Genomic DNA, 23073 nt, shown 5'->3' with positions numbered 1-23073 from the left:
ATAGCCATCTTAGTTGGTGAGGTTGTATTTTATTGTGGTCTTGATTTTCATTTCTCTGATGTTTAATGATAAATAATCATCTTTTCATTTCTTTGTTGATCATTTTATGTATTCTTTTTTTTTTTTTTTTTTTTTTTTTTTTTGTCTTTTTGCCTTTTCTAGGGCTGCCCCCATGGCATATGGAGGTTCCCAGGCTAGGGGTCTAATCGGAGCTGTAGCCACCGGCCTACGCCAGAGCCACAGCAATTCAGGATCTGAGCCACGTCTGTGACCTTCACCACAGCTCACGGCAATGCCAGATCCTTAACCCACTGAGCAAGGCCAGGGATCGAACCTGCAACCTCATGGTTCCTAGTCAGATTCGTTAACCACTGTGCCACGACAGGAACTCCCATTTTATATATTCTTTGGAGAAATATCTATTCATATCCTTTGGTCATTTAAAAAATTTTTTTAAGTTTTTTTTTTTTTTTTTTTAATCTTTTTAGGGCTGCACATGCGGCGTATGGAAGTTCCCAGGCTAGGGGTTGAATTAGAGCTGTACCCTCTGGCCTACGCCACAGCCACAGCAGTACCAGATCCAAGTTGCATCTGCGACCTACACCATATTTCATGGCAACACTGGATCCTTAACCCACTGAGTAAGGCCAGGGATTGAACCTGCGTCCTCATGGATACTAGTCAGGTTGATTACCGCTGAGCCATGATGGGAACTCCCTCCTTTGCTTATTTTAAAATTGAGTTATTTGTTTTTCTGTTGTTGAGTTGTAAGCTTTCTATTTATATATCTATATTTTTTGGCCGCACCTGGGGCATATGGAAGTTCCTGGGCCAGGGATTGAATCCAAATCACAAGTATGGCAACCCCAGATTCTTAACCCACTGTGGTGGGTCAGGGATTGAACCCAGCTGCCATAGAGGCCACACTGGATCCTTAACCTGCTGTGCCACAGTGGGAATTCCCTCTTTATATTCTTAATACTAGACCCTTTTCCTAGGAGATATATATTTCTTTCTGAGTTTTTCTGTTGCCAGAAGTTATTCATACTGATTGCGTGTTATTTTAATTTTTTTATTTTTATTTTTTATGGCTGCACCCACAGCATATGGCAGTTCCCAGGCCAAGGATTGAATCTGAACTGCAGCAGCAGCCTATGCCACAGCTAGAGCAACCCGGATCCTTTAACCCACTGTGCTGGGTCAGGTCCTTTAACCTTCCACCACAGCGACCTGGGCCACTGCAGTCAGATTCTTAACCCACTGTGCCATAGTTGGAACTCTACTTATTATTTTTGAAAGCACTGCTGTATTTGCAGATAGATTCCCTATTTATTTTCAATATAATTTGTTTATGCTTCTCCTGACACTTCCCCCTTTTCATTGTTTGTTAGGGAATGTGTTACTTTTAAAATCCCGTTTTGTATCTTTTTTTTTTCCATTAAATTCCATCCTTACATATATGTATTTCATCTATTTTGGTTTCTTTGCAACCTCTTAGTTGAGTGTTCACTGGTTTTCCAGCCTGTTCTTTTTTAGTAAGCATTTAAAGATTATACTTTTCCTTCTCTGTGTTGTTTTAGCCAAATGAATTCTATAGATTTTGAGTTACAATTTCTTATTCAATTTTAGTCCTTTAATCCTTCATCATGTGATCTTTGGTTTGTCATTTGCTTAGAAATTAGTTTTTAAAATTCCAAGCTTGTTTTATATGTCAGTTTCATAAAAGTTTTACGTGTATTTGTGGATTATATGTACTCCCTAATTTTGGTTGCAGAGTTCTCTATATGTCCATTAGATGAAGCTTTAGTTATTTTGTTCATGTTGTCTGGACACTTGCTAATTTTTGTTCTGCTGAGTTACTGAGAAATGTAGATTTCTTCATATAGTTTAATTCATTCATTTTTGCTTCACATGTTTTCAAGGTACAGAGCTGTCTTTTTTTTTTTTTGGTTGAGTTGAACTTTTATCATTTTTTAGGGACATGTAAATGAAAGTAATGTTTGTATTATGTAACACTTGCTTGGGACTTTTTTTGTCTGACAGTAAGAATGCAATGCTAGAGTCCTTTTTTCGTTTTTACATGGTATACCTTTTTCTGTCCTTAGTCTTTATGGTTTAGGTAAAACTTATAGCTTTTTTATTTTAAAATTTAATTTGATAATCTTTTTTTTTTAAGTGGCAATTTGGATTTATTTCTACCAAATTATTTTGTGATTCCTGTTCTCCCTGGTTCTTCTTTCCCATTCTCTCTGTCTTTTATGTTAATTGGGTTTAAAAAATTGCCATTTTTGCCTCTTCTCATGTTCCTCCTCTGTCCTCTTACACATGACTGGTTTGAAGTTATTTACAATTTTTTAAAAATGTGTGTATTAATTCATCAAAGTCAGAAACCTATCAGCATCTTCTCATTTGTCTCCCCAGATACTAGGACCTTAGGATACCTTAGATTACATTTCTTCATTATTGACTGTTTTTTTTTGTTTGTTTGTTTTGGTTTTTTTGGTCTTTTTGTCTTTTCCAGGGCTGCTCCTGAGGCATATGGAGGTTCCCAGGCTAGGGGTCCAATTGGAGCTGTTGCTGCTGGCCTATGCCAGAGCCACAGCAACGCCAGATGTGAACCATGTCTGCGACCTACACAACAGCTCATGACAACGCCAGATCCTTAACCCACTGAGCGAGGCCAGGGATCGAACTGGAGACCCCATGGTTCCTAGTCGGATTCGTTTTCTGCTGTGCCACGACAGGAACTCCTGGCTGGTGTTTTAGTTCTATCTTTTTTACTCCTTAGATTTCACTTTCTATAGTCTCTAGATTTGACTATGTGCTTAGCATTTTCTTTGCTGTCCATTTCTTCTCCCTGGGTATTCTCTAGGAGTTCCTTTATTGAGGGGTCTGTTAGGTTTTGTGTATTAGAAAATGTCCGTACTTCACCCTTGTTCTTGAAGGATGTTTTGTCTGGTTGACCAATTCTACATTGACTGCTGCTTTTCCTTAGTACCTATAAATTGTGTTGTGCTGCCCTTTGGTTTACCCTATTATTGTTTCTTAGACTTGGTCCCAGGTATTGGTTCCTTTTTACTATTCTGGGTCCAAAAGAGGATTTCTTTTTTATTTTTCCTATTTGGATTTCCTCTGTTTTCTTAATCAGAGGATTCGTGTCTTTTATCAGTTCTGGAAAATTATTAGTCCTTATCTTTCTGAATGTTGTGTTCATTCTCTTTTTCTAAAGCTGTGCTAGGACAGGTGTTAGGCTTTCACATTCTTTTTCTGCTGTGTGTCTATGCTGCTCTCTTTGTGATTACTTCAGATGGTCTGATTTTTTCAGTTCTAGTAGGTTGTCGTTGTTTTTTTGTTTTTTGTTTTTTGTCTTTTTGCCATTTCTTGGGCCATTCCCGCAGCATATGGAGGTTCCCAGGCTAGGGGTCTAATCGGAGCTGTAGCTGCCATCCTATGCCAGCCTAAGCCAGGGCCACAGCAACGCGGGATCCGAGCCGCATCTGCGACCTACACCACAGCTCATGGCAACGCCGGGTCGTTAACCCACTGAGCAAGCGCAGGGACTGAACCTGCAACCTCATGGTTCCTAGTCGAATTCGTTAACCACTACGCCACGATGGGAACTCCCCTGGTTTTTTTTTTTATTTTTTTATTACTCAAATGAATTTATCACATCTGTATTTGTGTAATGATTATAACAATTTGATTCCACAGGATTTCCACCCCACAGCCCAAGCATATCCTCCCTACCCCAAACTGTCTCCTCCAGAGACCATAAGTTTTTCAGTGTCTGTGAGTCAGCATCTGTTCTGCAAAGTTCAGTCTTCCTTTTTTCAGATTCCACATGTCAGTGAAAGCATTTGATGTTGGTGTCTCATTGTATGGCTGACTTCACTTAGCATGATAGTTTCTACGTCCATTCATGTTGTGAAAAATGCTGGTATTTCGTTCTTTTTAATGGCTGAGTGATATTCCATTGTGTATATGTACCACATCTTCTGGATCCACTCCTCTGTCGATGCACATTTAGGTTGTTTCCATGTTTTGGCTATTGTAAATAGTGCTGCAATGAACATTGGAGTACATGTATCTTTGTGAGTTGTGGTTTTTCTCTGGATAGATGCCCAGCAGTGGAATTGCTGGATCAAATGGTAGTTCTATGTTTAGTTTTCTGAGGAATCTCCATACTGCTTTCCACAGTGGTTGCACCAATTTACATTCCCACCAACAGTGTACTAGTGTTCCTTTTTCTCCACACCCTCTCTGGCACTTATTGCTTATAGACTTTTGGATGATGGCCATTCTGGCTGGTGTAATGTGGTACCTCAGAGTGGTTTTGATTTGCATCTCTCTAATAATGAGTGATGTTGAACATCTTTTCATGTGTTTTTTGGCCATCTGTATGTCTTCTTTGGAGAACTGTCTGTTTAGATCTTCTGCCCATTTTTTGATGGGGTTGTTTGTTTTTTTGGTATGGAGGTACAGAAGTTGTTTATAAATTTTGGAGATTAATCCCTTGTCAGTCGATTCATTTGCAAAGATTTTCTCCCATTCTGTGGATTGTCTTTTTGTGTTGTTTAGGGTTTCCTTTGCTGTGCAGAAACTTTGAAGTTTGATTAGGTCCCATTTGTTTATTTTTGTTTTTGTTGTCAATACTCCGAGAGGCGGATCTGAGAAGATGTTGTTGTGGTTTATGTCAGAGAGTGTTTGGCCTATGTTTTCCTCTAAGAGTTTGATAGTGTCTGGTCTTATATCTAGGTCTTTAATCCATTTGGAGTTGATTTTTGTGTATGGTGTTAGGGAGTTTTCTAATTTCATTCTTTTCCATGTGGCTGTCCAGTTTTCCCAGCACCACTTATTGAACAAGCTGTCCTTTCTCCATTGTATAGTTTTGCCTCCTTTGTCATAGATTAGTTGGCTGTAGGTGCGTGGGTTTAATTCTGGGCTTTCTATCCTGTTCCACTGATCTGTATTTCTGTCTTTGTGCCAGTACCACGCAGTTTTGATGATTGCTTCTTTGTAGTATAGTTTGAAGTCCAGGAGCCTGATTCTTCCAGCTCCATTTTTCTTTTTCAGGATGTCTTTGGCTATTCTGGGTGTTTTGTGCTTCCAAACAAACTTTAAAATATTTTGTTCGAGTTCTGTGAAAAATGTCCTTGGTAATTTGATAGGGATTTCATTGAATCTGTAGATTGCCTTAGGTAGTATAGTCATTTTGATAATATTAACATAACTCTACCAATCCAAGAGCATGGTATATCTTTCCATCTATTTGTGTCGTCTTTGATTTCTTTCATCAGTGGCTTATAGTTTTCAGAGTACAGGTCTTTTGTCTCTTTAGGGAGGTTTACTCCTAGGTATTTTATTCTTTTGGATGCGAGTTCTAGTAGGTTGTTTAACAATCCATGTATTTTTTTTAAATTTTTCCTTTATGGAAATTATTTGGTTTATTCCTATGTCTGCCTATTCTTTTTTTTTTTAAAGTTGTATCTTGTTCTTTGCCTATCTGTTCCATTCTCTATTTATACTTCTTTAAACATTTAAAATGTACTTAGGAGTTCCCGTCATGGCTCAGTGGTTAACGAACCCGACTAGGAACCATGAGGTTGCGGGTTCAGTCCCTGCCCTTGCTCAGTGGGTTAATGATCCGGCGTTGCCATGAGCTGTGGTGTAGGTTGCAGACGCGGCTTGGATCCCTCGTTGCTGTGGCTCTGGTGTAGGCCAGTGGCTGCAGCTCCGATTCAACCCCTAGCCTGGGAACCTCCATATGCCGTGGGAGTGGCCCAAGAAATAGCAAAAAGACAAAAAAAAAAAAAAAAATGTACTTAATATTCCATTGCTAAAATTTTCTTGGCTTTAAATCTGCTCCTTGCCTTTTTTCTGCTGTCATACCTTTTTTTTTGACTCTCTTACTCTTGGTGGCTTGTTTCCTTGTTTGTTATGTATAGATTATGAATCCTCATTTATCAGGTTTCTTTCTATGAACATCATACAGGTAAATCATAGATCTCCTCAGATAAAATTTGCTTTTGCTCTTGCTATATACCCTGCAACGTAATTAACTCAGGAACACTTTTAAAGTTAATTTCTCAGCCTGAAGCTTTCTGCACTTGTTAGGGTGAAGATTTAGCTGCTGAAAAAGAAACCTCAAATAAGTAACGGTGGCTTAAACAGGTACAGGGGTTTAATTTTCTGTCATGACAAGGTGGGAGAGCAGCACAGGGCTGGCAAGGTAACGCCACTGTTTCTGCCTCCTGGCTCCTCCCTTATTTCTCCCACATCATTAGGATGTTGCCTTCATCTTCAGGGTTCAGGATGGCTTACTACCTTATCTTCTTTCCAGCCAGTGGGAGAGGACACATTCTGGAAATGGTACACCTCATTTCTGTTCACATTCCCTTGGTCAGAATTTGATCATATGCTCACAGTAGCTGCAAGAGAATCTGGAAAATGTAATCTTTGTTCTTAGTAGTTCTGTGTCTTGTGAAAAGTTGTCAGTTCTGTCTGCAGAAGGAGGGCATCACGGAAATGGCCACAACCAGCAGCCTTTTTCACTGCCAAGACAAACGGCAGACATTTGAAATCCCAACCCCAGGGAAGGCAGGCTTTTATTCACATTGTCAGAGAGATTCTTTTTTTTTTTGGCTTTTTAGGGCTGCACCTGCAGCACATGGAGGTTCCCAGGCTAGGGGTCCAGTCAGAGCTACAGCTGCTGGCCTATGCCACAGCCACAGACACACAGAATCCGAGCCAAGTCTGCAACCTACACTACAGCTTACGGCAACACCAGATTCTTAACCCACTGAGTGAGGACAGGGATTGAATCTGAAACCACATGGTTCCTATTGGATTTGTTTCCACTGCATCACAGTGGCAACTCCTATCATGCACTAAGTTTTTAAAATGGTCCCCCAGCCTTGCTTTATGCTGGGGACTCTCCACTTCCCAAGAGCTCAGACGTCTAGTTTTCTCTAATTTAACTATATCTTTATTTGAAAAAAAATATGCTTATAGTATTTTATCTATTATTTCAAGATAGTGTAGCTTTTGGGTTTTTTTTTGTTTTTTTTTTAAGGTTTCTAGTATCTCCCATATTTATTTTCTCCTCTAATTACTTTAATCTCTCATGTGAATTCTCTCTGGTTTTATCAAGTCTTTTCTATGTCAGTACAGGTAATTTGATTTAACAGTATCTCTTCATTGTTGTCTTTATTTGTATTTTAATAGTATTGTTAGGGTCTGACCCTTTCTCATTCTGTTTATCTTATTCCTTGATTTCATTATCCCATTTTGGAGTTCTAAGCCTGGGTTTATTTTGTTCTGTCTCCTTTGTGTAGTCTGATGTAATGGGTGTGTGTTTCTGGTGCTAGGTAGGTAATATTGGAAAGATAGCTTGTAGAGCTCATATGTTTGTTAGAACACCTCACTTCTAGGTTAGAACACTTAGTTGGGTGATAGTATTCTCTTACCCCAGATCATTTGGGAGAATAAGGCACTGCTGAAGGGTACCCCATTTGGTGTGTGGCCTAAGAGTATTTCATAAGTTAGAGCTGTCATCGCTTCCCCTTGCTTCACTTGGGTCTCCCAGCAGCACTTTCAGAAGAGTATTCCCCCATCTGTGGAAGGAAAATGTAAGGATACCCTTCACCTTTCTTCTCTCCAGATTGGGATTCTTAGTGAGAATTCTCAGGGTTTTGTTGACTCACCAGTGGATTTCTGGAAGGTGGGAGTGAAGACAGGAACTCATCCTAGCTCTGCCTCACTTCTCTTTAAGTTTCATTGGAAAAAGGCAGTTCTAGCATTGTAGCATTATTTTTTTCCTTGGAGTTATCATAAGTTTTGGTCCTTCTTTCTAGATCATCTTCTTTGTGTGTTTAAATAACTATATAATATTCTTTTGATGTACCATTATGCAAATATTGTGATGATTTATTATTTCCAGGTTTTGTTGTAACAGATAAATCTGTAGAGATTTTATTCATCCCTGTGTTGTTTGCTTCTGTTGCATTATTTCCTCAGATTGAATTCCTACGAGTAGAATTGCTCTGTCAGAGTATAACATATATCCTGAGTCTTGTGGCATATTGCTTTTTCTTTTTTAAAGATTATAACAACTTAGATTCTTACCAGAAATGAAAGAGTATGCTAATTTCACTGTAGCCTCATTAGTATTTGGTAGTTTTTTTTTTTCCTTAAGAAAAAAGCTGTAGAATAATATCTTAAGCCTGCTTAAATATTCATGTCTTTTATTGTTATGGAGCTTTAGCAGTTTTTATGGATTTAGTTTACTATTATTTTCTCATTTGTGAGTTGTATGTTTTTAAGCTTGCCCATTTAATGACTTGATATTGTCATACATGCAAACAAGTGCCTTTTTATAAAATGTCAACCTTTTTTTTTTTTTTTTTTTTTTCCCCTGTGCTTTAAGGCCACACTCATGACACATGGAGGTTCCCAGGCTAGGGGTCCAATTGGAACCTCAGCTGCTGGCCTACACCACAGCCATAGCAACGAGGGATCTGAGCCGGGTCTGTGCCCTACACCACAGCTCATGGTAACAGTGGATCCTTAACCCACTGAGCAAGGCCAAAGATTGAACCCACATCTTCATGGATACTCATGGTTTGTAGCCCACTGAGCAACAAGGGGAACTCCCTTTTTAATAGTTCTTAATGTCTGTAAGGATAGACTTCACTCTCTATAAAAATACTCTTTCAATATTTTTTGTTTAAATTTCAGTCATTTTGTTTTATTTTAAAAAGGATTTCAAGAGCTAACTTTTTGAGATTCCTAAAATGGATCCTTGGTTTGGGCAAAAGCTACACATTCTGTTACAGTCTTTGAACATTATTTAGGGAAAAATACAAATAAAAATAATGAATACTGGGTGTTCTCTTGTGGCACAGCAGGTTAAATATCCAGTGTCGTCACTGCAGCAGCTTGGCTTCAGTCCCTGGCCTGGGAACTTCCACATGCCAAGGGCATGGCCAAAAAAAAAGAGTGCTGTTAGTGACAGAAGCATTGTTATTAACACTATTGTCTGTTTCATGTGAGTAATTTTTGTATGTCTAGACATCTGTTAATAAATAGAAACTCCACATAGTTGTGACTAACTTAGGGATAGTGAATCACTTAACTCAAAACGTTAGTGAAATTTAAATAAGCAAAATACTTTCATGATTTCCATCTTTACCTATCATTGATAACATTTAGCTACCCTTTGTTCTGTCTATAGGTGGAGAACCATGAATTCCTTGTAAAACCTTCATTTGATCCTAACCTGAGTGAATTAAGAGAAATAATGGATGACTTAGAAAAGAAGATGCAGTCAACATTAATAAGTGCAGCTAGAGACCTAGGTAAGAATGGGTCTTTGGAGGTTTGAATAATTCTTGCATCTGTATAGTATCCACACTGGAGCCAGAATTACTTTTGTAGAAGACACGCAGTTGATCATGCCACTTCCTTGTTTAAAGTGCCAGCCCCTTTTTCTACTGAATAAAATTAGAAACACTTAAAGCTTATGTGCAGTGTTCTTTATGTCTGGATTCTAGCCTTCCCTTCCAGATTCATCTCTTACTAATTTCATTAACCCAGGATGACCCCATGTTCCTGCCAAATAAATCACCTGATATGCCTTTGCATCAAGTCTTTTAAATAAAACCTGTTTTAAATGTTACCTCCTCTGTACGCCTGATTCTACTGGAAATAAATAATTGACTGCTTTGGCTGGGGTTCCCAAGTACTTCATTAATATTCACCTAAGGAGTTCCCATCATGGCTCAGCAGTTAACGAAACTGACTAGTAGCCAAGAGGACTCGGGTTTGACCCCTGGCCTCACTCCGTGGGTTAAGGATCCGGCGTTGCTGTGAGCTGTGGTGTAGGTCACAGATACAGCTTGGATCCTGTGTTGCTGTGTTTGTAGTGTAGGCCAGCAGCTGCAGCTCCGATTTGACCCTTAGCCTGGGAACTTCATGTGCCATGGGTGTGGCCCTAAAAAGACACCCCCTCCAATCAACTTAAAAAATTAATAGTTTTAAATTTTCTAGATTATTAATTCTCTAATTAGTCTCATATTGTTTTCTTTTTTTGCTCTGAATTTATAAACCTCTTTGTTCTGAGCATCTCACATGTATGCTGAACAAATAAATCTTAGCATAGTAGAAGACCCCTCAGAACAGTAATACTCTTGTATATGTCTGTGTCAACACAGATGAAAAAATTTACAAATAGCTTCCATGGAGAGTCCATATTTGGACTAGATCCTAGATTTAAGAATCTTTCCCTTGAAGGATATTGAAATTTACCCTCCTCGTTTCATATGTCTGTGTTCTGTCTGTGGTCTCTTTCCTTCCTGGTCTTTAGTTGTTTGCTGCTTCTAATATTCCATAGTCATGCTTTGGCAAATAGGTTTGTGGATACTGTCTCTTTTGGGGTCTAAAGATCACATTGATTAATGAGTTCGAGGACAATCATAAAAACTCGAAAATCTTAAGTTCATAGTCTAGCTGGTTGATTGTTGCTTATTTTGTGGTTTCCTACACTTAGCACAAAGTCCATGTCCTAGTGTTTTTGTTTTTGTGTTTTTAAGCTTTGTTATCAGAGTCTCAAGTTTTTGTTTGCAAAGTGTATTTATTTTCTTGAATTATATTTTATATTAGTTCCAGAGAAATGTTTCAGTTAACTAAAGAACCCTCATGCAGAACCCCTCAAGGGCAGTGGTCTCTCCTCATGCCCACAGCATCTAGAACAGGGTGTGCCCCCAGTGCTGTGCTCTGCTGCTTTGTGAGGCCTCCGCATCACAAGCCAACATTACTAAGGGCATCTAGTATTTTATAGATATCCTTAATCCATGTAGTCTTTAAGCGAAGTGGAAAGTTAAGTGGGGTGCGAATCTTTCCCAGTTGGGTAATAATAATAATTTCCAGTATAGTCATGTAATAAAAGTATATTTTTTACTATTTAGATTTAAGTATTTTAAACATTTACATTGAAAGACGGCTGTCATACTTTTTCTCTTTTTCCTTATCATGAAGGTTTGGATCCTGGCAAACAGATTAAACTGGATTCCAGTGCACAATTTGGATATTATTTTCGTGTAACGTGCAAGGAAGAAAAAGTCCTTCGCAATAATAAAAATTTCAGTACAGTGGATATCCAGAAGAATGGTGTTAAATTTACCAACAGGTTTGTAAGCCTATTTTAAACTAAGTCTTTAATAGTCCCATGAAACTATTCTTTGATGAAATGTGAATGTACTATGATATGGAAGTTTTAACTTATGTTCATTGATATAAGGCATAAGGTAAGATTGAAGCCTTTTTTTTTCTTGCAAGAGGTTGATCAGGTATCCCAACACCATTTGTTGGTTAAATAATTCATCTTTTCCTCAATGTCTGAAATGGCACTTTGGGTCTTTTGCCGGGGGCGGTGGGGGGTGCACCTTTGGCGTAGGGAGGTTCCCAGGCTAGGGATTGAATTGGAGCTGCAGATGCAGGCCTACGCCACAGCCATAGCAATGCAGGATCCGAGCCGTGTCTGTGACCCATACCACAGCTCATGGCAATGCCGATCCTTAACCCACTGAGAGAGGCCAAGGATCAAACCCGCATCCCTATGGATCCTTGTCAGGTTCGTTACCACTGAGCCACAATGGGAACTCCCTTCAGCATTTATTATTTTAACCTGTAATTTTTGTTTTCTCTTTAAATTGCTCAATAAGATTGTTTTCAAAACATTTTCCTTACTTTGACAACTTTGAGTATCAAAAGACAGTTTACTACAGTAATGAGAGAAACTGGTGTGTGTGTGATTTAATTTATTGAAGTACAGTTGATTTACAATATTAGTTTAGGAGTATAGCATAGTGATTCAGTATTTTTATAGTTTATACTCCATTAAAAGTTATTACAAGATAATGGCTGTAGTTCCCTGGGCCACACGATACGTCCTTGTTGCTTATCTGTTTTATACATAGTAGTTTCCATCTCTTAATCCCATACCCCTAATGTGCCCCTCTCCCTCCCCTCCTCCCACTGGTAACCACTAGTTTGCGCTCTATGTCTCTAAATTTGTTTCTTTCTTGTTGTATTCACTACTTTATTTTTTAGATTCCACATCTAAGTGATACTGTACAGTATTTCCCTAACTTATTTCACTGCAGATGTCAGTATTTCATTCTTATAGCTGAGTCTCACACACACACACACATATCTTTATCCATTTGTTGATGGGCATTTGAGTTGCTTCCATATCTTGACTGTTGTAAATAATGTGCTTGTGAGCATATTTTAAAAGGGGGATGGCCTCTATCCTAAATAGGGATGAAGACTTACTCTATTTAAATATTTTTGGAAAGGTAACAAATCAGAATTTTACTCAAGGCAATTGTTATAGCAAGAATTGTGTCAGCGGGCCATTCCAAACAACATAAATGAATTTCAGCCACATCTGCCCCTAATGAGTTGCCCATTTTCTACTGATTTCCCTTTTATTGTTTTGATGCTTTATAGGGTGATAGTCTGGATATATTTTATGTAGTACAGGTTGCCTTCAGTGGATGCTTAAATATTTTTAATAATATCATTATCTTGATTTGTAGTAAATTGACTTCTCTCAATGAAGAGTATACCAAAAATAAAACCGAGTACGAGGAAGCCCAGAATGCCATTGTTAAAGAAATCGTCAATATTTCTTCAGGTAAATTTAATAAAACCAATAAATTAAATGTTCTGAATATGACCTGGTTTTTGGTAATAGAGAAAACATTGGAATGTTTGAAGAGTGTTGTTTTGTTTTTTAACTGTTACACAGTGTGACTGTTTATTATATTAAGCTCCCTATAAAATAATGTGTGCTGTGTTGTGGTAGGAAAATTAACTGGAAAATTACTCCTGAACCTAGAAAGATGAGCTCGTGCAGTCCAAGGGATGGGAATATTCTGAAAAACAAAGACATGCAGAAAAGCACAAAACTTTCTGTAGCTGTAACAAGGAAAAGAAACACCAAGGGTTATAAGGCACTGATAGCTTAGATTACCGCTGGGCTCATGCTCTAGGTTATAGAAGTAAATACTACTGAAAAGCAAATAGAAATTACATAGGAAGCAAGCTTTTTTCGATGCTCTGTGCCTTTTTATAGATTTCCAGAGTCTATTTTAGAGGGCACTATTAGAGATGATTTGTCTTATAATTGAAGGGACAACACATAATTCTGTAAATTGTTTTACAATTATGAATTTTTCTAGTAAATTAGAAACATAAAACTTTTAAAGTATATTTGTGTTGAGATGAATGAGATTTGTAAAGATTGCATTTTTGCTTGGTTGTATCAGACAGCTATAGCGTGGTAATTTTCTAGTTGAATTATGTTCCTGAGCCTAGACTGCATTTTTAAGGACCTAAAAAACACTACATATCCAACCTGAGAATTTTTCTCAAAAATAACACTAAGTACTTATTCATTAAGCCCCTAGTAGGTAAAGCTGCTAGACTTCAACATTTAAATGGAAGGTTTTGTGTTTGGAGTCATCTTGAATTTAAATGAAACTTCTTCTTAGTCTAATATATACATTATAAACTACCTTTATTAAAAATGTAATGGGCTGTTTTTTGTAGTTTTCTGTCTTGCTGTTTAACCAGAAAAGGTGATGCTCTTGAGCGCAAGGCGATGAGAGATACCAAGTATAGACTCTTGGTTAAGAGGCTTTTTGTTTTCTTTTTTATTATTATCATTATTATAAACCTATTCTTTGTTGGTATGTTAGAGATTTTATAAGTTAAAAGTAACTTTACTAAATCTTCCACTAGTATTTAAGTAATTCTCACTGGTTCCTGTTGCTACAGGATACGGTAATGTGAACTCTCCCCCTCCCCCCTTATTTATTTTTGTCTTTTTGCCATTTTTTTTGGGCCGCTCCCGCGGCATATGGAGGATCCCAGGCTAGGGGGTCTAATCGCGGAGCTGTAGCCGCCGGCCTACGCCAGAGCCACAGCAACGCAGGATCTGAGCCGTGTCTGTGACCTGCACCACAGCTCACGGCAACGCCGGATCCTTAACCCACTGAGCAAGGCCAGGGACTGAACATGCAACCTCATAGTTCCTAGTCGGATTCGTTAACCACTGAGCCACGACGGGAACTCCCTCCCCCTCCCCCTTTTTTAATAGATATATAAATAAGAATGAATTTAAAAGTGGTGAAACAGTAAGAATTATTTGTTTTTGGCTATTAAGTTCATTTTTATTTTCAGAAAATCTCTTTTATGGGGAACAAGGGAATCAATGATGAGTCAAATTTCTTGCCATTTGATTAAACTCATAATGTTGTATTTTTCTAAAATTAAACACTGTTCTCTTGACTGTCTCTTGAAGCTTCTGACACATTGATGTCCATGTGATAGTTCTACACAACGCATGTGTCTGTTACACCAACCCCTCCAGCCTATTAAAATTTTAGAATCTCTCCTGAAGAACTTGATCATTTTTATTACCTAATCATGCTTTGCCTAGCACATGTCAGGAACTGTTTAGTGTATGTAAAAGCTTTTAGTTTGACTGCTCTAGCAGAGTGGAATCTTGTTGAAAATGTTTTAAGTGACAATTATGGATCTAAATTTATGCTAAAATTTAACTGCCTAGAAAAAAAATTCAAGTAACAATCTTGCCAGTCACCGTATATCTTATAACCTGGCGTTTGCAGGTTTCTTATGATAATTGTGAAATGCCATCCTGGTTTCCGACTCTTAAAATTTATAAGTGCACTTCAGATATCACTGCACCTTGCTTTTCTCACCTTATTGATATATCATGAAAGTTTTTCCATTAAAGCTTTTTCTTATTTAGTTTTATTGTAGGTTTTTTTGGTTTGGTTTGGTTTTTAAAACCTCTACCTAATTTCTTTATATAAGCAGCTATGGGTTTTTATATCTTAATGAGTTTTGGAAAGGAGGGCATCACACTCAAGTTCTAAAATCTGTTCGTAGATACCATGGGGAGATGTGACAGCACATTTTTAACCTCATGTTGTTTTAGGTGTTCCGTTCAAGTTTAGTTGTGGCAAACCTGTGTTAATTTTTTTCAATTATATAAGTTTGGAAATGGATTTGGAATTCTCAAATGGGAGAGTGTTAAATTCATTCTTATAGCTGCTTATATATTTTTAAAATATTTTATGTGTGTATATATATGTATACACACACACACTCACACACACACTTATTTTTTTCTCATTCAGTATTCCTATGAACATTTTGTTTTTATACAGGCTATGTAGAACCGATGCAGACACTCAATGATGTGTTGGCTCAGCTAGATGCCGTTGTCAGCTTTGCTCATGTGTCAAATGGAGCACCTGTCCCATATGTGCGGCCGGTCATTTTGGAGAAAGGACAAGGGAGAATTACATTGAAAGCATCCAGACATGCTTGTGTTGAAGTTCAAGATGAAGTTGCATTTATTCCTAATGATGTTCACTTTGAAAAAGATAAGCAGATGTTCCACATAATTACTGGTAAAAAACCTAGTTTATGGGCTTTCGAGGGGTATTTTATGTTGAAATGGAATTATGTGTTTGTGTGTATGTATTTTTTCTTTTTGCTTTTTTTAGCTCTACCTGGGCCACATAGAAGTTCCTAGCCTAGGGGTTGAATCAGAGCCACAGCTGAGGGCTATGAATGAATTAATTAATGAACAATGAATGAACAGAATGAAACCACTGTTGCAGGAGTTCAGCACATTTAAAACTGAACATCTTCATTCTCAAAACTCACCTTTGGACCAGACCTTTCAACAGTGAGGTCATTGAACGTCAAGCAGAATTAGCTAGTGGAATGGCCTCAGGGTAGCAATTCTTTTAAAGATGTAGGAAACAGGAAAAAAGTAGACTTGCTTATAGGCTAATGTAGCATGTCTCAAACTAAAGTGTCTTGAGAGATCTTAACCAGATGCTAGAAAAGAAAAGTGTTGGGTTGGGAGTGGTGGGAGTATTTCAGCAAATGTATTTGGAAATAATGATTATATTTTATTTCCCCAGATTTTCAGGTTCATATAATCTAACCTACTAATTGGTAAATTGTACATTTTCCAAATGTAGGGTCGTGGTTTTGGGTTTTAGTGTGGAGTTTACTTGATTTGGAATATATGATCATACTGATCCATTCGCTGATAGATCCATTTATTAATTGAATTATAGTGTTTAGGGAGTTACCATTGTGGCCCATCGGTTAACGAACCCGCCTCGCATCCATAAGGATGAGGGTTTGATCCCTGGCCTTCTCAGTGGATTGAGGATCCAGCATTGCCGTGAGCCGTGGTGTAGGTTGCAGACGTGGCCCGGATCCAGCATTGCTGTGACTGTGGCATAAGCCGGCGGCTACAGTTCCGATTGGACCCGTAGCCTGGGAATCTCCATATTTGAAATGGGTGTGGTCATAAAAAGACAAAAAAAGGAAAAAAAAAAAAAGAATTACAGTGTTTAGTTAATTCATCATATAGGCCCTGTACTGCTTTTCTAAATGTTATAATTATCCTACAGGCAGCTTTGTGAGGTGTGGGGAAATGTCTATATGGTCTTTCTAGATCATAGTCAAATTGTAGGTAAGATACATTTTTCATGGGTCTTCTTGATGAAGGGCCTAGCATAGGCTTGTCTGAAGAGAAAATATTGTTTCAGGGAGTGGTGTCGATGCCTTTGGGCAGCTGTGGTCTGCTTTCTTGCATACCGTATCACTTGACCCAGGTAGTGAGTCAGTAATGTGCAATTTAGGACTAATAGTCAACTTATAAGTAGCAACAATGAGTTAACACTCTTGACTTGTTGGTATAATTTGTTTTATAGGTCCCAATATGGGAGGTAAATCAACATATATTCGCCAGACTGGGGTAGTAGTTCTTATGGCCCAAATTGGGTGTTTTGTGCCATGTGAATCAGCAGAAGTGTCCATTGTGGACTGCATCTTGGCCCGGGTAGGGGCTGGTGACAGCCAACTGAAAGGAGTCTCCACATTCATGGCTGAAATGTTAGAGACTGCTTCTATTCTCAGGTGAGTGCAATTCCTAGTGTCCTAAAAGTGGAAATGGATGGCCCTGTCCTGTGAGAAGTAAATCTGCAGATTTATCTATAAAGCGTCTATGATCTTTTATCTAGGTTAATCATTTTTCTGTGAGCTTTATGCACTTTTTTATTTTTTTCTGTTAATTGCCACACCTGAGGCATATGGAAGTTCCCAGGGGTAGGGGTTGAATTAGAGCTGCAGCTGCCAGCACAACCCCAGATCCAAGCTGCATCCATGACCTACACTGCAGTTTGCGGCAGTGCCGGCTCCTTAACCCACTGAGTGAGGCCAGGGATTGAACCCACATCCTCACATACAGTATGTTGGGTTCTTAACCCTCTGAGCCACAATGGGAACTCCCCTTTATGCACTTTAATCTTGAAAGGGTGATTGATGATAGTTGTGGAAGACTTCTTTGATTTTTTTTTTTTTAAGTTGTCTTCTTAAGGTTTCTAGTAATTGTTTACCTTTAAATCCCTCCACACCCATCCTTTTGCTTATGCTGTTCACACTATCTGGAATGGTCCTCTTTTGCCCTTTTACCCAAGTCCTTTCTAATCTTTATAGGCCCTTAATGACGGAAATTCTACTTCTCTGATGACTTTCCTTGTTATGTGAGCCTAAGGTCGTGGGTTTCTTTGAATTCTTAGACTGCCTATAATTTATTAGCTTTTATTTTACAGATTATGAAATCTCTTGTCTTTGCTTCATTTTTTTAGGAGCTTCCTTGAAGACAGGGAGGCACTGCCTTCTGTTTCTTGGAGTCTTCTAAAGTACTCTGCATATAGAACATCCTTAGAAAATTATGTGTTGATTATTATTTGGGGAATTATAAAACCAATACACATGTTTTTAGTAATTAGTCAACAAATTAATATCCACAACCTAAAAGATTAAATAAGCAAAAGGTGCCAGTGGCATTTTATAGAGAAAGAAAGGAATGACCAATAAGCACATGAAGAACTATCAGATTCTCTAATTAAAAAAAAACTTTCCCTCCGCTTACATTTGGTTAAAGAGAAAAGAAGGTGCTAACACCTACTACTGGTAGGGCTGTGGCAGGCACCCAGATTTACACGCCCACCAGCCATGTATGCAAGTGTTCATATCACCACACTCTTGTCCCATCTTCATGTGGTATTATTATTATTTTTTGATTGTCAAGAAATGAATCATAGCTGCCTTAGTTGAAAATTCTTAGATCATAATTAATGTGATTGGTAATTTAAAAAATATTTATTCACCATTTGTTTCTGATTATGTCAATTCTTTGTTTGTGTCCATGGCCATTTTTTTTTTCTTTCTTTCTTTCTTTTTTTTTTTTTTTGGTCTTTAGGGCTGCACCCACAGCATATGGAGGTTCCCAGGCTAGGGGTCAAATTGCAGCTACAACTGCTGACCCACAGCCACACCACCACCAGACCCAAGCCACATCTGTGACTTACACTGCAGCTCACGGCAATGCCAGATCCTTAACCCACTGAGTGGGGCCAGGAATTGAGCCCCTCCCTGTGCTCATGAATACTGGTTGGGTTTGTTACTGCGGAGCCACAATGGGAACTTTTTTTTTTAATGCCCATTTTCCTAGTTGAAGTTCTAGTGCTTTTCAGTGACTTTGTTGAATTTTTGTGTATATTAAGATGATCTGGGGAGTTCCCCTTGTGGTTCAGTAGGCTAAGAACCCGACATAGTATCCATGAGGATGTGGGCTTGATCCCTGGCCTTGCTCAGTGGGTTAAGGACCCGACGTTGCTGTGAACTGTGGTGTAGATTGCAAACACAGCTCAGATCTGGTGTTGTTGTAGCTGTGGTATAGGCCGGCAGCTGTAGCCCCTATTTGATCCCTAGTCTGGTAATGTCCCATATGCCACAGGTATGGCTGAATAGGGGAAAAAAAAAAAAAGATAATCTGGAAGTTTCCTTGTGACTAAGCAGGTTAAGAATCTGGCGCTGTCACTGCTGTGACTCTGGTTCAGTCAGTGGCCTGGGAACTTCCACATGCCATGCGCATGGCCAAAAAAAAAAAGATAATTTGTTACATTTGTGGCACATTTTTCTCATTGTATTGCTTTAATTTTGTTTTTTGCATTAACACATACTGTGTCATGGGAAAAGTTCATGTAATTATGTGTTTCAGGTCTGCAACCAAAGATTCTTTAATAATCATAGATGAATTGGGAAGAGGAACCTCTACCTATGATGGATTTGGGTTAGCGTGGGCTATATCAGAGTACATTGCAACAAAGATCGGTGCTTTTTGCATGTTTGCAACCCATTTTCATGAACTTACTGCCTTAGCCAATCAGATACCAACTGTTAATAATCTACATGTCACAGCACTAACTACTGAGGAGACCTTAACTATGCTTTATCAGGTGAAGAAAGGTGAGTGCGTACCGCTGGTGTGATGTAAATTCAGTGTTCCTATCCTTGGACTCATTAGTAACTGTCTTAGTAGTCTACATTAGGATGAATTACTGATGCTTTGACACAACACACTTACCTCTTAATTTAGTCTGGGGACAGGGACATGGTATATTACCTTTGTTTCTTTGTCTCATAGTAGAACCACTCATTTCAAAACAGTTGCACAAAGAATAATCTACTCTTGAGCATCATCACAAGGATGCTGTACTCCCTCCATGGCAGCTTGTTTTCTTGTCAAATTAGCTACTAGGTAGTAACTATTAGGTAATAAGCTTTGACCTACTAGGGCTCCAACTGTTACTGTTTAGCAAATTTTTTTTTGTCTTTTTAGGGCCGTACCCGCAGTGTATGGAGTTCCCAGGCTAGGGGTTGAATCAGAGCTGTAGCCGCCGGCCTACACCACAGTCCCAGCAACCGGGATCCAAGCTGCGTCTGTGACCTACACCACAGCTCACAGCCATGCCAGATCTTTAACCCACTGAGCAAGGCCAGGGATCAAACCTACATCCTCATGGATGCTTGTTGGGTTCGTTAACTGCTGAGCCACAACGGGAACTCCAGTAAATTGAAATAATCTGATTATCTTTTTAAGTATTATATAAACAGGTTGACTTAAAGCTGGGGTTTCCAGAAATCTTGAAATTGTTAGTAGTTGCAAGGTAGGAAATGACTTATTTGTTGGCATTTTCATCCTTTCAGAAGAGTTTGTCATTCATTAGTGGGTCTAGCAGCTAATCAGATGACTGAGTTGATGAGATGAACACACTATAAGGTTTTTATTGCTTTAACATTTCACCAATCATCAGAATAGCTTTTTTGGAAGGCTTTCTCATTTTCCATGAACACATTTTTCTGCACTGGTGCATGTAACTGAAATACTATTTTTGATTCTTTGTTGCTTATGCTTCATAGGAATCTTATTGTGCTTGATAGAGAATAGAGATACTTTTAGTTGGACCTGGTATTTAGCATGAAGTTGAGGCTTTGCTTTTTAAAAGTGTTTTTTTGTGATAAAGAGATGGGTTCAGAATATTTAACAAGACCAGATAAAGTTTGGAGAAGACAGGAATAGGTTCAGCCTTCACTATGGCTGTTTACCAAACATTTGCTGCTTTTTTGTTTGTTTCTCTAAGTTATGCAAAATATCCAGCTCCAGAATGCATAGTATATATAACTAGGCCAAAAGAAAATTGACAGTTGAGGCAGAAATGGGAGCTCCATGATAACTCTTCGAGCATCACTTTTGTTAAGCATTCATTAGGAATGTCTTAAGTCAGTTCTTCTCTGCAAATGGGCATGAAAATTATCTACCTAGTCTCTAAATCTACTAGAATTTATTTTGTTGTGTTTTTTATCTTTTTAGGGCTGCACCTGCGGCATTTGAAGTCCCCATGCTAGGGGTCTAATTGGAGCTGTAGCCACCGGCCTACGCTAGAGCCACAGCAACACCAGATCTGAGCCTCGTCTGCGACTTGCAACACAGCTCACGGCAATGCTGGCTCCTAACCCACTGAGCGAGGCCAGGGATTGAAGCTGTGTCCTCGTGGATGCTAGTCAGATTCATTTATGCTGAGCCACGAGGGTAACTCCTACTAGAATATATTCGGATCAGAAGTTTCATTGTCATTTGAAATGTATTTTGAATTAAATTCTCCCCCTAATTAGTGACACTTAACATTTACCTTTTTTTTTTTTTTTTGTCTTCTTGCTATTTCTTGGGCCACTCCCGCGGCATATGGAGGTTCCCAGGCTAGGGGTCGAATCGGAGCTGTAGCCACCGGCCTAGCCAGAGGCACAGCAACTTGGGATCCGAGCCGTGTCTGTGACCTACACCACAGCTCACGGCAACGCCGGATCATTAACCCACTGAGCAAGGGCAGGGATCGAACCCGCAACCTCATGGTTCCTCGTCGGATTCGTTAACCACTGCGCCACGACGGGAACTCCCAACATTTACCTTTTTATCCATAGTATGTTAGTTCCTCCTTCACGAAATGAGAAAACCTTAGAGGTGCTGCATTGATTAATATTTCTTGAAATTCAGGTATTTGCCTAGGCCTTTGAGGAATATCTATCAAGTCTTTTCTCTGCTGTTTTTATTTTTCCTGCTACGTTTGTCAAGGATAAAACAGAGCATTTGTACCAAGTCATAATCACTTTTCATTGGAGGCTTAATTAAAATTTCTTTATCTAAGTTACTCTGAAACATTTGGCTGATGTATTTGAAACAATACCAAATTAAGTTTACTAATGACAAAGAGAGAAAGATAAGCTCCACTTACAGAAATTGCTATCTCTGCCTATCCTGCCCCTCACACTTCCCAAATTTCTTGTAGGTGTCTGTGATCAAAGTTTTGGGATTCACGTTGCCGAGCTTGCTAATTTCCCCAGGCATGTAATAGAGTGTGCTAAACAAAAAGCCCTGGAACTAGAGGAGTTTCAGAATATTGGGGCACCACAGGAGCGTGATGAAATGGAACCAGCGGCAAAGAGATGCTATCTGGAAAGAGAGGTTTGTCAGATTATTTTTGTAGGTTTTTTCCCTTTATGATTCTTTTTTTTTTTTTTAGTTATTATAGTTGATTTACATTGTTGTGCCAGTTTCTGCTGTACAGCATTGTGAGCCAGTCATACATATATATACACATTCTTTTTCTCATCATGTTCTATCCCAAGAGATTGGATATAGTTCCCTGTGCTATACAGTAGGACCCTATGTGATTCTTATGTTTATTTACTGATCATGCATCATTGGCTTCCACTTCGATTTCTTTGCATGGCAAAAAATCCATCTCTCATTTTGGTTTTACCACTACAAATATTTGCACGATTGAAAGATAGCATTTCAAGTACTAGATTTTAAACGTAGGGGGATAGGAATATTAGTGTAGGCTTACAATACTTAGTTCAAAGGCATTGTAGAGGTCTGTGTACATCTCTGATTACTTATAAACAAATAGGGCAAGTCCAGTTAAGTTTCGTCTTTACTCGGTGCTTAGTTAAGATGATAAAGGAATGGACATAGTTCCTGCCCTCCAGTTGTTCAGAAACCAGGCAGGGAGGAAGTAACGTGGAACATGTCCTAGAGAATATGACACATGTTTACTCAGGACAAATCTCTGTGGGCAGAATGCTTCAGTTTTTGTGGGAGAAGTGGATCTTAACTTGGGCCTTCTGAGTGGTGAGTGAAATTTAGGCGTTCACACAAAAAAGGTATAAGTGTATTTTTTTAAAAATTAAAGGATTATACTTTTCGGAATTAACAATGAAAGAATCTTAATTCACTTCTGGGTCCTGGTAGCGTTTACTGAGGTTATGCATAATGTCACATTTTTAGCTTTTACTCAGTGAATTTTTTGTTCTTATTTGAAGGATAGACGATGTTACAGTAATATCTTTTAAGCTTTTGAGCTTAAAAGATAAGGTTGTATCTGTTGTACCTATACAAGCAGGAGAAATGATAAATTTGTTTTCAGGAATGTTTTATGACCTCTAATAGTTTTAAGTATATTGCTTTCCTGGATATTAAGTGGTCTTTATTTGTGTCAGCCCCACAGCTATCAGTGACCCAGGATTAGGTTAGACTTTTTTTTTTTT

The 23073-nt window shown here is 38.6% G+C and overlaps 1 protein-coding gene across 2 annotated transcripts in view; it reads left to right on the top strand.

Moving 5' to 3' along the window:
- The window catches only part of MSH2 (mutS homolog 2), an 81099-nt gene that overhangs the window by 55497 nt on the left and 2529 nt on the right, over positions 1–23073 (top strand). The window contains exons 9-15 of one of the 2 annotated variants that reach the window (XR_014839336.1): positions 9233–9356; positions 11035–11185; positions 12600–12697; positions 15261–15506; positions 16833–17037; positions 19187–20876; positions 21231–21988. Coding sequence is in view for 1 of the 2 variants with exons in the window: in NM_001195357.1 (NP_001182286.1) it covers positions 9233–9356; positions 11035–11185; positions 12600–12697; positions 15261–15506; positions 16833–17037; positions 19187–19434; positions 21813–21988 (1248 nt within the window). In the remaining variant the exon portion in view is untranslated. 2 annotated transcript variants of the gene reach the window in all.

This window comes from Sus scrofa, chromosome 3 (assembly GCF_054392235.1).
Source record: "Sus scrofa isolate SSC_HxYL_T2T_F1_AM1 chromosome 3, Sscrofa_HxYL_maternal_Yorkshire_Landrace_v2.0, whole genome shotgun sequence".
Lineage (NCBI taxonomy): Eukaryota > Metazoa > Chordata > Mammalia > Artiodactyla > Suidae > Sus > Sus scrofa.
Note: the sequence above shows the minus strand (reverse complement) of the source record. Positions and strands in the feature narration are given on the sequence as shown.